General features: G+C 42.0%; 1 protein-coding gene across 15 annotated transcripts in view; it reads right to left on the bottom strand.

The window, feature by feature from the left end:
- magi2a (membrane associated guanylate kinase, WW and PDZ domain containing 2a) overlaps positions 1 to 12,559 on the bottom strand; it is a 206,413-nt gene that overhangs the window by 54,736 nt on the left and 139,118 nt on the right. For all 15 annotated transcript variants that reach the window (XR_005708722.1, XM_040142883.1, XM_040142890.1 and 12 more), the window contains exon 6: positions 11,644 to 11,723. Coding sequence is in view for 14 of the 15 variants with exons in the window: in XM_040142883.1 (XP_039998817.1) it covers positions 11,644 to 11,723 (80 nt within the window). In the remaining variant the exon portion in view is untranslated. The remainder of the gene's footprint in view (positions 1 to 11,643; positions 11,724 to 12,559) is intronic.

The raw sequence follows: 12,559 nt of genomic DNA, 5'->3' as shown, positions 1-12,559 counted from the left end.
CAAAACAGCATATTTCCCAAAAGGCCCCACGATCCTCTGAACTTGCTTGTAGTAGACCGCAATTATCTTCTGAGTTCGGGAAGCAACGATGCTCATGATGGCTTATGTTAACTAATTTTAGCTAATGGTCCACAGACATTTCTGTGTATTACTGATATTACTCTTCTCTTGGCAGTGGCCCCAGTGGCAGGAGTTAACACAGTCGCGCTTTAAGATGCTCTTGTGGTGCCGAGGCTGCAGTGCCCCGACCCGCGCACACAAACACAAGCACACACTGAAGTGCTGTTACTTTTACTGAGCAGTGCGCTGATAAATGCCGAACTTGGGATGTCTCTTTGCTCGCTCTTTTGTGTGGCTCCACCGAGTGCCATCTATAACCTCTCCGTCCGCAGTCTGCAATAGAGTGCTAACTCCCCGGGACAAGGAGGGAAAGAGAGAGAGACTGTGTGTGTGCGCGCGCGCCATACCCTATGAAGTCAGCAATGCCGGACGCATTCCAGGATGAAAACGTCGAGCTGGTGGGAAATTTTTAAGGTAGGAGCTCACGTGATGGAGCCCCAAGGCGAGAAGAAAAATGTTTGCAACCCCTAGTCATACTACAACATCCATTCCGGCAGTCACAGGTGGAGGGCCACTTACTACCAGCAGGAGGCATCCTGGCATCTTCCCCATATTTTCTCACCCCGAGTACCACTCATTAATATGTCTCTCTTTTTCTGCTTCACCTTATTTCCCCTTCCTTCTTCTCTCATTCCATCTCTACTTCTTTCTTCCCGATGGATCCTCTCGTCTCATGTTCTCACACTCAGTCTCAGAAAAAGGCCCCCCTTTTTTTTTTTGAAGTGAAGCTTCACGCTTACGAGCATGTGCATTTTTTTCATCTGCTTTTTTCTAATTTGGTCTGTGGAACAGGGTGGCAAACCACACAGCCCTGAGACACCCCAGGGATTTTACACATGTCCTGTTTCGTTTTTACATTCTCTCTTTTCTTACACCTTTTGAGGAGCAAACCAGCTGAACCAAATCATTTTCAGCGCCTCAAGCCTTTAGTAGACACCAAAAATTAAAGTCCTTTCCTACGGGTTATTGCACTGTACTGGGCTTCATTTATCATATCACCTCTCAATGCAGTGCACATTCCAGCATTGAAGTTACTGTGAAAAAAAATCCCTTAGAGGGTCTGCTGGTCAGTACAGGCACAAAATCCACTGACACAAGGTGTGATTTTGAGAACACACAATTAGTGGCACACTCCAATAAAATCTATAATATATAGGCTTCTGAACAAATAAATGCAGTTTAGTTTGCTGTTTTCGTGAGCAGTGGTTGAGACTCAGCTAATACAGTCCAACCTCAATAATCTAAGACTCAAACTTAAGCTGGAAAGTCTTTGAAGTGCCACCACAGACAAAGAAACTGAGCTTCCCTTAAATTCACAGATTCATATTAAAATAAAATTACTATGATTTTGAGAACCCGTACGATAAAATGACCTTTAGAATTTACATTTTCATTTCCAAGAATCCTTAGATTACATCAGTGCTACATATTTTTTATTTTCAAAACTCAACCTCTGGATCTGAAAAGGAAACGCAGAGGCCACAAAGATTGCGTGGTTCCTATTTGTAGAAACTTTTGTGCAATTTCTTAAACCTTTCAGATTCTGAAATGTTGAATGTCTGTTTACTGTGCAGCCGAACAAACTCACATTGTTTTAATGAACACGGGAGTCAATAAAGGGCATTTTTCCATCATGTCTTGAGCAAACGCGACTTGTTTTCATGTTGTGTTTTCCACACAACAGCCGGGGACAGTAAAGCTGGTTACCTACTCTTCATCTCTGCAATATTTAAAACTAATCCGCTCACAAAAAAAACGACTGTTGTCCTCCTCTGTCAATGCAATTTTGACGTATGACTGCTGCTAGTGCTAATCTCGGTGACGACATGCACCGCATTTCCTGTGACCGCTTCACAGTAAAAGCCACCCCGTGTTTTGTCAGTTGAATTCTTCTAACGTGTAGAGGTGGCATCAGGAAGTTGTGTTTGCATTAGCAGTAACTTGATACAGCTCTGATACAGATGTAGCAGAGGCTGATATCAGTGTGCTAAAATTACAAACGATCTCTTGTGCTTTGAAAGGCAATTTGAACCCATATTTGATCCTTTGACTGTTGAACTGTTATCATAAAACAAGCAGACCTCACTTTGTGAAACAAGACATTAGATGTAGGCCTTACGTGTTTCGTTTCTGTAGCAGGGACAGAACCTGCTGCCCACTTGCCCCACTGAACATGAATACACCCAGACCAACCGTGAAATCCAATTCCCAGGATTCACCAGCGATAAATAGTGGCGTGTGCAGAAAAATGAGGCCATTTATTATAAAATGATCTAGGCTTCCAGGTCCACTGTGAAGAGCCGCAGAAATGTTGGTTGTGGAAACCTCAGCTAACCTTCTGCTGTATAGGCAACAAAGTGTTCGATTTTTGAATTCTCTATCTTTTTATTCTTATTATTCTTATTCATAAACCTGGAACTCTCTCCAAATAACAAGGAAAACATTTTCCCGTTTGTGTACTACGCTGCCTGTCACAATCAAAAGCAGAGTCGACCAAGTTGTAAGGAAAGTGACACTGTGCGCTTTGAGTGGAGCTCACTGGCCTTGTCAAAGTATTTTTTTGAGCCACGCTGAGCTTGTTGATGGGTAAACATGACTTGGCAGAGAAAATCTCAAGAAAGGCAAATTTACCTGCCTCAGTCTCACTGGGTGGGGGACCTCGGATGACAGCTGCTGGCTGTTCAAGGATCAGAGCCTTGAACCAGCGGGGCACGATTATCTTGCGTGAGAGTAACTGGGTTGCCAACTAATGTTGTTGCCCTAACTAGGACGTGTGATCCAAAATAACACAGCGGGGTAATGCACACAGATGTAGACTTGCCTAAAGTAAGGCTCAAAACCACAAAAATGACAATTTGAGACTTCACTTGGATTTGACTACTGTGAAACTTGAATCTGGGCCCCTACACACTTCGAGATTAAAGCAATCTTCATTGCATGTCACGCTCAATGAGATGGGTCTAATAAAATCTTGGCCACAATCCTTGACAGACACAACCATGACATGAAGTAGCGTCTGTCCCCTAAACTTGACAAAGGAGTCACTTTAACCAAAACTACAGTGCCTCTTCATGCCTAAACCTACCCAAAAATCCTTAACCATAAACAGATCAGTTTTTCAGCAGTGATTTGTGACAGTTTTGTGAGACACAGACTAATGTTGTCTTCCAGCTGATAGAGGCAGCACATCAGAAAATGCCATAATGTGTTATTCTAGATGGCATACACAAACAACCTACAGTATGATCCCTTTCGGGATCTAGGGCCAATGTTTTGAACAGATGGCCAGAGATTTCAACACATTTCTCTCACAAGTGTCAACTTTTGTCTTGGACAGCCCTAAACCACACAGTACTTAGGGGCCTTTACTTACGACTTGACGAACTAAAGACTTGACCTGACACTTGAATGCAAAAATATTCCATTCTCAAGTTTGGCTCCTGTGAAATATCGGAAGAATAAAAAGTAAGGTGACCTGAAAGACTCAGGACTAACTCTCAGTTTACTTCTGAAGACTTGTGACTTGACGTCAGGGACTTGAGACTTTCTCGACTGACTCGAACCTTTTCCAAGAAGACTTGAAAACAGCACTGGTAACCTATTTGATTTGACATGCGGTACACATGCTCAGTATGGGCACATGTTACTGGACTTACATAATCAAAATGCTAAGGATCCCTGAGGACAAGTGCACAAGCTCAGCCGTACTAATAGCTCCGAATGAATCATGTGGATGAATCTGTTTAGAATATGATAAATTGCACAAGCTGGGACAGGGTTTGACATTGATAGATGAGCCGAGATTTACTGGTGTATTTTTACATCACAGACCAACAGACATTAGCCATGGGTACATTTTCTTTCCACTGGGAAGAGATTCTTGATTCAAGACTTTTAGGAAATGATTAACAAACCAATTCATCCCCGCTCGACAGGAAAAGTCAATGCAACACCTCCGGCTTTGACAACACATCAGTTAACTGTCACATGCTGGCGGCGGTTTTCTCTTCTGGTGTATCGGGCTCCATTTCAATGAGCGACTGTTCTTCCACAACTTGTTTTCCTGTTTAATGCACCTGTGCTGTGCAGAGAAATCCATGTCCTTACATTCCCTCTACGGCAAAGTCTCACTGGTCTGGCGATCGGAGGATAGTTTAAAAAAAAAAAAAAAAAAAAGAATTCACAAGCTTATCAGAAAATTCAAAGGATGGGGAAGAGACATGCTGAACTGTGACCCGGCACTTACTCTCTCCTCCTTTTGCCTCCAAAGTTTATTTGGCTAGATCTTTTTGAAAAACACTTATAGTACAGCTGCACACAGAAACGTGCACAAACACTGTCTCCTCTTCCACTTCTGCTGCAGTAGTACTGTACTAAAAACTCTCCTCGTCCCTGTGTGGTCAGGAGTGGAGCAGTGCCATTTTGAGGGACCCTTTTGTTCGCTGTTAAATAGGATGATTATGTAAAGTAGCTTGTTTTATAATAGGCTCTCTTTGATAAGATAAAATTATGTATTAAGGTTAATTAGATTCAACTAATTTCTAACTCAAGTGGAGTCCAAACAGACAAATAAAAATGTAAAAAGGACTGAAATACCAGTCACATACTGGAACAGTGGCGTAAAAAAGCAATTAGAGGATTCAGTTTTGCTTTACATAAATTGAATCACAGCTAATTTGGGCATAATCAAATCTTAACATCTTGAAGTACAATGAAATAGGTTGACAGGGATGCACTTCATAGTAGAAGTGGGGAATATAGGTGAAATCTTCTATCGCACAATATATGTACATTGATTGTATTAGAGCTAAAATGATCGCCAGTCAATCGCCAGGAGAAAAATCGGCAACAATTTTTATAATCAGGTAAATTTTTAAAGTGGTTTTCAAGTCATTTTTCAAGTAAATTTGACAGAAGAAAGAAACATCAAAGTTTCTGCTTCTCAAATTACGAAATTTTAATGTGGATTTTTTCAGTTCCCCCTTTTTTGTTTTTTAGGGCATATATATTTCTTTGAGAAAATAACTGTCATATCAATTGATATGAAAATAGTTAATAGCAGCCCCAGATTGTATATAACCACGGTGATATGTTCTGTGACACATTTTCTGAAAATTCAGTAGAGAAACCAGTCACAGATAAAATAAACCAATAGGAATTAGCACTGGGGTAGCAATATAACTGTATCATCTGGGGATTAATATTGGTGCTTAAGCAAATATTTAAAAAAACAATTTGTAATATGAATATTAGGCCAAAATAATTAGAATGATTTACTGTTCCTGCTACTGTTTATGGAGCAAGAATTCTCAAATAAATAAAATAAGCCGTCACCTAAGAGATAAGGCTGGTGATGGTCTATGTTTTTCTCATTATCAACAAATCACGAGAAAAAAAAAGCTGACGTTAGTCTGTTTCTCAAAGCTTTTCGACTTCTTTGCCCCCTCTGTGGCTCCTAGCCCCAAACCCATTTATTCCTACTGAAGATGTTAAGCTTGAAAAACAAGTCACAAATATGTAGCTTTAATTTTTAAATAAAGCTCAGTCATTTCCAAGATCAGCTGAATTTGTAGCAAATGTTACTCAAACAGGAGTAAATAATGAATTTAGGGACTATTTTTAGCCGCGGATTGATACACACACTTGGTGCTCTAGTGAGTATTTCCAGCAGCAGGACGGTGTATGTGAGATTAATTCAAAATAAACTAGTGCCCATGTTCATCAAAGAGAAGTAACACATTAATCACTGGTCATTTATGTGTTTTCAATCATTTTTTGGAGAACAGCGGATCTTTTTTGGCACAGAAGGAATAAATTATATCAGGCTTTGGATACAGAGGCAATACTTGTTAGTAGAATCTTTACATGGGGTTTGTTGAGAAAAGGAAAAATATGGAATATCACCAGTCACAAAGACCACAGTAAAGATAAAGATCAAACTATCGATACTATACTGATTAATTGCCCAGTTTTACTTAGTATGTCTGTTCACTTGGGTGAAGTTAAAAAAAAAAAAAATTCACTGATACACATGAGCGCACACACACACACAGAAACACACACGCACGCACGTAGTTAATTCACCAGGCACATGCGAAACACTAGTACACACACACACCTGCCACACAGTCTTTTGAATCCTCCTTCCAATCTCCAGGCCTCAGGCACGCTCTGCTGGGGATGTTCTCAAAATATACCCATCAATCATGTCGCAGACAGCTACACGTGCCTCTCCCCGCTTCCCCCACTCCCGACTGCTGAAGGAGTCTCGAGGTGAGGGAGGGCGCCGCGTCTCCCCGCCTGTAATAACTCATCTGCGGGACTGCGCGCACAAGGTGAAAAGAGTGTTTGCTCACATCAGTGTGTGCTCAGTGTCCCCTAAAAAAAAAACTTCCTGCATCCCTCAAAAAATTCAAAATGTATCTCCGAGGTCCCACTGAACTGGCTAAAACGACAACGGGGTGAGCAGCAGAGATGACATTTCCCAGGCCGAAGGAGGTGTCGCCTTGTGGCATCCATCTGGACATGAGTGATGAGGTATCACAAATACACAAACACACACACACACACTCACTCACAGAGGACGGTGTTTTTTTTTTTCAAATTTTTTTTTCTCTACAGAGGTGAGAAAATAAAATAAAAAATGATTAAAACACCAACCCTGCTATTTCCCCTGGAGAGAGAACAAAACAGGAGTGTGAGCTAGCCTGTGAGAGACGATAACAACTTTGTCTCTTTGCCCGCGAAGCTCCTCACATGATCCGAATGTAATTACATGTATTTCTTTACTGCTCTCTATACACACACACACACACACACACACACACACACACACGAGTGCTGTCTTCTGGGATTCATAGAAGTGAAAGACAAAGAAGCACTCTAATACGGTTATAATCCTTCAAACCTGAGCATCATCAAAGTTATAATCCCTCTATCTGTCTATATTCATATACTGTACATCTTGTGTTGTGTGCGCTTAGCTTCTCCGGATAGGACACACTGTCATCTGATGAAACATGCTGAAATAGTGATGAACAACATCTCACAGTTTAGTCTGCTTTTAATTCACTTGTCGGGGGGGGATTCTCGCTACCTGCGTCGGCATACCTGAGGTGGAAAACAGGCTGAATAAGTAAAGAACCAAGTGAGACAACAGCGGGGCCCCTCGGTTTCTTTTTCCCCAGCCAACAAATATTTGGCAGGACAGGGGGAAAAAAAACCCGACTAACTTTGGTCAGCGTGTTTAAAGAAAACAGCGAGGTTCTGTAAAGAGCCTGTCCTAGTTCTTTTTCGACTACCGAAACAAAAAGAGGACACGGGAGGACAGGAGGGAGGGAGGGAGGGAGGGGGACGAAGATGGATATGGAGATAGAGAGAGGAGGTGAGAAAGACAGAGGCAGAAAGGGAGAGAAATATAGAGTGAGTTATGTAACTACAAGGCGCCTGTGATGTCAACTGCTCAGTCCTCACTGGAGCCGACGCTTCTTTGAACATGCAGGAATGAACGCGCTAAACCGAACACAAATTTCCCTGCATATTTTGACAGAAGCCGGTTGTATGCGCTGCTACTGACTTTAAACATAAGAAGGAACAAGTTGTCTTTACCGGCGGTGAAAACATTTACTCAGGTATACCTATTTCATTTTCATGCTTCTCTATATGTCTGCTCCACTACATTTCGTAGGGAAATATCGCACTTTTTACTCCACTACATTTATCCGGCAACTGGAGTTACCAGTTACTTTTAAGATTAACACTTTAAATACAAAATATATGAAGAGCTGACAACATATCACGCATTGTTAAAGATTAAACTACCCAACCGTGTATCAACTAGTAAAAATCAGCTTGACATTACACATGAATGCATCAGCAATAATTAAATAATCATATAATACATATTAGTGTAATAATCACAGGGGCCATTATTCAGCATTAGGTGCATTTTGCTGATAATACTACTAGATACTTGTAATTAACCAGGCCAGGACTTTTACTTGTAATGGAGTGTTTTTATAGCATGGTATTGGTAGTTTTGCTTAAGTAAAAGGATCAGAATACTGGCTCCACCTCTGTTTACGTTAAGATTTTACACAACAAACATCCGTCCGGCTAGACTATTACCACCACCAAACGGCCAAAGATTATATAAAGCAGGTAAAAGTAGCTCCACCTCAACTCAAAGTATTTAAGTGCTGCTTATTGCATTGGTAAATACAATAAATCCAGTTTATTACAACTTGGGCCTTATTTTTATTTTCTTATCCACCATTTCTATTGGTTGTATAAACTCAAATGTACAAACAGACTTCCCATTTCAACTTAGAATACTTGCTGCAGTTAGTTAGTTGGTTTTATTTATTTCGCAAGAGATACAACATCGGGATTCACGACAAGACAATTCGGTCACACAAAGCAGTTATCATGCACACAGACACACACACAAACACAAATATTAGTAATATAAGTAAGTGGAACTTTAAATTCCCTCAGTGGAACGTGTTCCCCCCCAACTGTACTTTGTTTTTTGCAGTTCATTCCAGGAGCAAGGTGCATAGTACCAGAAACCAGCCTTCCCCAGTTCAGAGCTGGCATGAGGAACATTTAAAGCGAACCCACTCCGTGTCCTGGTGTCGTGGTTCACTTTGAACCTGACTCGGGATGTTAAATATGTCAGCAACTTACATAACAAGGCCTTACGAGCGAAGCGAAGGGAATGCTGATGCCTTCGAGATGCCAGTGATGACATCTGACTTTTTCCATAGAACTTCCAGCGGCGAGTGTGATGCCGCTTACAATGAGGGATTGTGGCCAACATTTCGGGGGTGCTCTCACTCCCGGTTTCCACAGCAACAAACATAAGACACACATGCTGTGATAAATCGGAACTACATTACTTAAGTAGCCTGCATTTTTATGAAAACACTTCATTTCAAGCAAAATTCGATTACAATTTTGAATACAGGACTTCTAATCAAGTGTTTTTACATTGCAGCATTGCCACTTTTCCTTAAGTCAAGGACCTAAGGACTTCTACATCTGTTCTTTACTGTATGTGTGTGTTTCCCTCCATACTCAAAACCCAAATTAATACCGTCCGCCTCTCAGCCTGTTGTCCCGTCACAGGTCACAGAGTCCACCCTGCAATCCCGTTAGCGCTTATCAGAGCACGGTTCAGGTCCAAACATGGACAACACACACACACCCCCTCGCTACATTTTCCACCAATCAATACCAAATTTACAGAGGCAGCTTTTCCCTCCCTAACTGAGCTCAGCTCCCAGGGGTGGGCCACAGCCACCAGGCTGTAGCCGTTTGGAGTGCACAACACACCTCTCGTATGACTGCTTACAGAAACCCTTTAAGCTGGATACAAACTTAAAAGTTTCTGAAACCTGAAAAAGGCAAGACACCCCACTCATATTTACTATTTCCCCTGACATGCGAACATCTTTCAGTCCCGACAGTCAAAAAGAAGAACATCCTGAAAATCCCAATATTTGGCACAACAATCTTAATGTTTCTACCCCTTTACGGATCTACAGCCTCCATGTTTCACCATGATCCCCTCAGCTGGGACCAACTATCTGGATGAGTCACGCAAGCAGGATCAATAATCACAATCACCTCAGCACATCTCCTCTTGTGGAGCGTCTTTAGTAGAAAAAACAGGACTGGAAGTGCTGGAGATGAAAGTGCAATCACATTTTGACTAATTCCCCACAGGTTTTCTCCGTCTTTGTTTCTGTTTCATTTCATCATCTTGGAGACCGTTCTCCCTTTAATGTAAAGACTGAGAGGGAAATGGGACATTCGGCGACTATACAGGAAGTCTTGTGAGTAAAATGAAAGATCAGGGTGGTAATTCTGTTGGAAGGATAAAATGGGAAAGGTGTTAACAAGAAGCAGTCCTCATGTTTAATGCCACCATGCACAGTGCAAATGTCCTCAGACCAGGTACCGTTCCTCTGTCTCTGACTCAATCTTGCTGGAGTCAGACAGTATCTGCAAATATCTCTTAACATTTATTTTATCTGGATCAAGGTAGCAAACACTTTTTCTGTCGGCTTATTTATATCTTCAAGTATACTGTTTCTTGACACTGACATACTTTCAGCTTTATACCGTTTAATTTAATGGTCTAGTTGATTTACAGAAAATTATTCTACAAAAATGTGAATAACGTAATTTAACCAACAACATGTCTATGAATCTATGGCCATGCTGGCAGCTCTGTGAGACTGTACTTAGGCACAGCACTGCTTTGAGCTAAATGCTAGCAATAAGCATGCTAAAATGCTCTCGGTGACAATGCTAACATGCCGATGTCAAGCAGGTATGGTGTGTGGCGTGTTAGCATGCAAACTTTTGCTGATTAGCACTAAGTGCGGCTGATATCATTAGTTTTTCAGGTATTTGGTCATAAGTCAAAGTATTAGACAAAATGAAATTTGGACCTGATGATGGTCCTCGGTGAGAAGTCAGAGGATCACTGAAGTTTTAAAGCTCATCCTGAGGGGACCATGATTGTCTGCGCCGAATATCTTGGCAATTTATCCAATACTGAGACTATATTTGATGCAGCCGTGCCCTCCACACTGACCTATCGTCCCACACAACTGGAAAACAAGGCAGGTTAAAACAAATCGAAAGAGGTATGTGAGAACACAATTTGACCCGAGTGTGCGCTTGTTTTGTCTGTCTCTCTGTCTGAACGCGTACGTGTCTGAGTTCCGAATGTATTTTTAGAGAAACTCTATCCTTGTGGTTATGTGTTTACCGAGAATACACGCACAAACACCCCCCAACATATATCAAAACTCGCACGCCGACGTACACTAAAATAAATGACTGTCATTTCTCATCTGTTGTCTGTGTCCATCTCCAACTCCAGTTCTTCTCCTCAGCTCCACCTCCCTGTCTATAACTCAGACGATAGATCTCCTCTCGGTTGCACACATAAAGAAAAGACGAATGGGGAAGTCGGGAGGGAGAGTGAGGCCGAAAGAGATAGATGACACGCTTGTATATACTATGTAAGCTAGTCTATAAAACGCTCGCTGCATTGACATTCATCCCTCTCTTTTCTTTCTGGTGTGTGTTTGTTGTGTGTGTGGTTGGGCGAGGGACACTCCACGTCTCTCTCAGTTGAGAATAAAGAAGTCTTTGTAACCTCCAGTCCCTCTGGACCTGGGCTTTGAACACATATCACGGGACTTCCTATCCTCAGCAACCGGAGCTGACACGCATGTGAACATTGCCGCCACATAACTCCAGTAAATAGAAATAGAAAAACACTGGCACAAAAAAAAAAAAAAAAAAAAATCACTAAATGTTCTTTCAATGAACTGAAGTCTCGGATGAAATCATCTCACTGTGCTCCTCATTAGATCAACAGGCAAGCCTTAAATCTTGTAAAATAAATGCTGTGGGCAACTTGAATAATTAAAATGAATGAGTGCGAGAAGCACAAAAGGGCGAAAGTGGAGCAAAAACAGAAGATAGAGACGCAGTACTCACCATCCTCTTTGCATTCCTCGGGTGGCTTTGCCTTCTTGGCTAGCCTCGGGTCCAGCCACGATGTTGTCTTGGTGTTGTGGCTGCGAAGAGACGACGGAGAGAGAGAGTGAGAGGGAGTGTGATAGATGGCGAGAGAGAGGAGACTTGGCAGGAAGAAAGAAGGAGGTTGGTGGATTCTTAATTCATCTGGAGAATGATTTTAGAGAGGAAAGATGAGAGTCCCTTGGGTGCCTGCCTCTAAAAAGGTGAAAAAAAAAGAGCTTTAGGTTAACAAAGTGGCAATCAATACTTTTAATTTGCTTACTGTCTCTCATTAGCAGGCAGAGGAGGGGGAGAGGAGAGGGGACAGAAAAGGATAGAAGGCTGACTGAGGGGGTGATGGAGGGGAACAGATGTGGGCTTGGCAGATTCATCCAGAGCCTCGGAAAGAGGGCTGGCTCTAGATCAGATATGATGATGTGCCAGAGAAACTTGATGCATCTCTGCAGCTCGTCTGAAACACTGGACCCACAATGGCCTCCCTTCACGATGACGGAACAACAGTAAGGAGGGTGGGGGGCAGGGGAGGTGTACAAAGTGCCTACAGTAGAAAAACGAGGTGAGCAGAAGATGAAAGGGGATGCAGTGAAGGGGTCTCCCTTGTTTTCCCGAAGGAAATTTTGTCTGCAACTAGGCATCAAACACATACAGTACAGAGGATGCAGGGAAGCACCTATGGGCACGAAGAGACAAGGGAGGATCTGGGGACCAAAACCATTAGGTTTCATCCTCTGGGGACCATGACTGTTTGAAAAATTATTTAATGGCAACGCATTGAATAGTTGTTATGTATAGTTGTTAGATATTTCAGTCTGGACCAAAGTGGTGGACTATCCAACACTGCCTTCCCTAGAGCTATAAACTGAAGACTGAGCAA

The sequence above is a fragment of the Xiphias gladius genome, chromosome 2 (assembly GCF_016859285.1).
Source record: "Xiphias gladius isolate SHS-SW01 ecotype Sanya breed wild chromosome 2, ASM1685928v1, whole genome shotgun sequence".
Taxonomy (NCBI): Eukaryota; Metazoa; Chordata; class Actinopteri; order Istiophoriformes; family Xiphiidae; genus Xiphias; species Xiphias gladius.
This window is presented reverse-complemented; position numbering and strand designations above follow the sequence as displayed.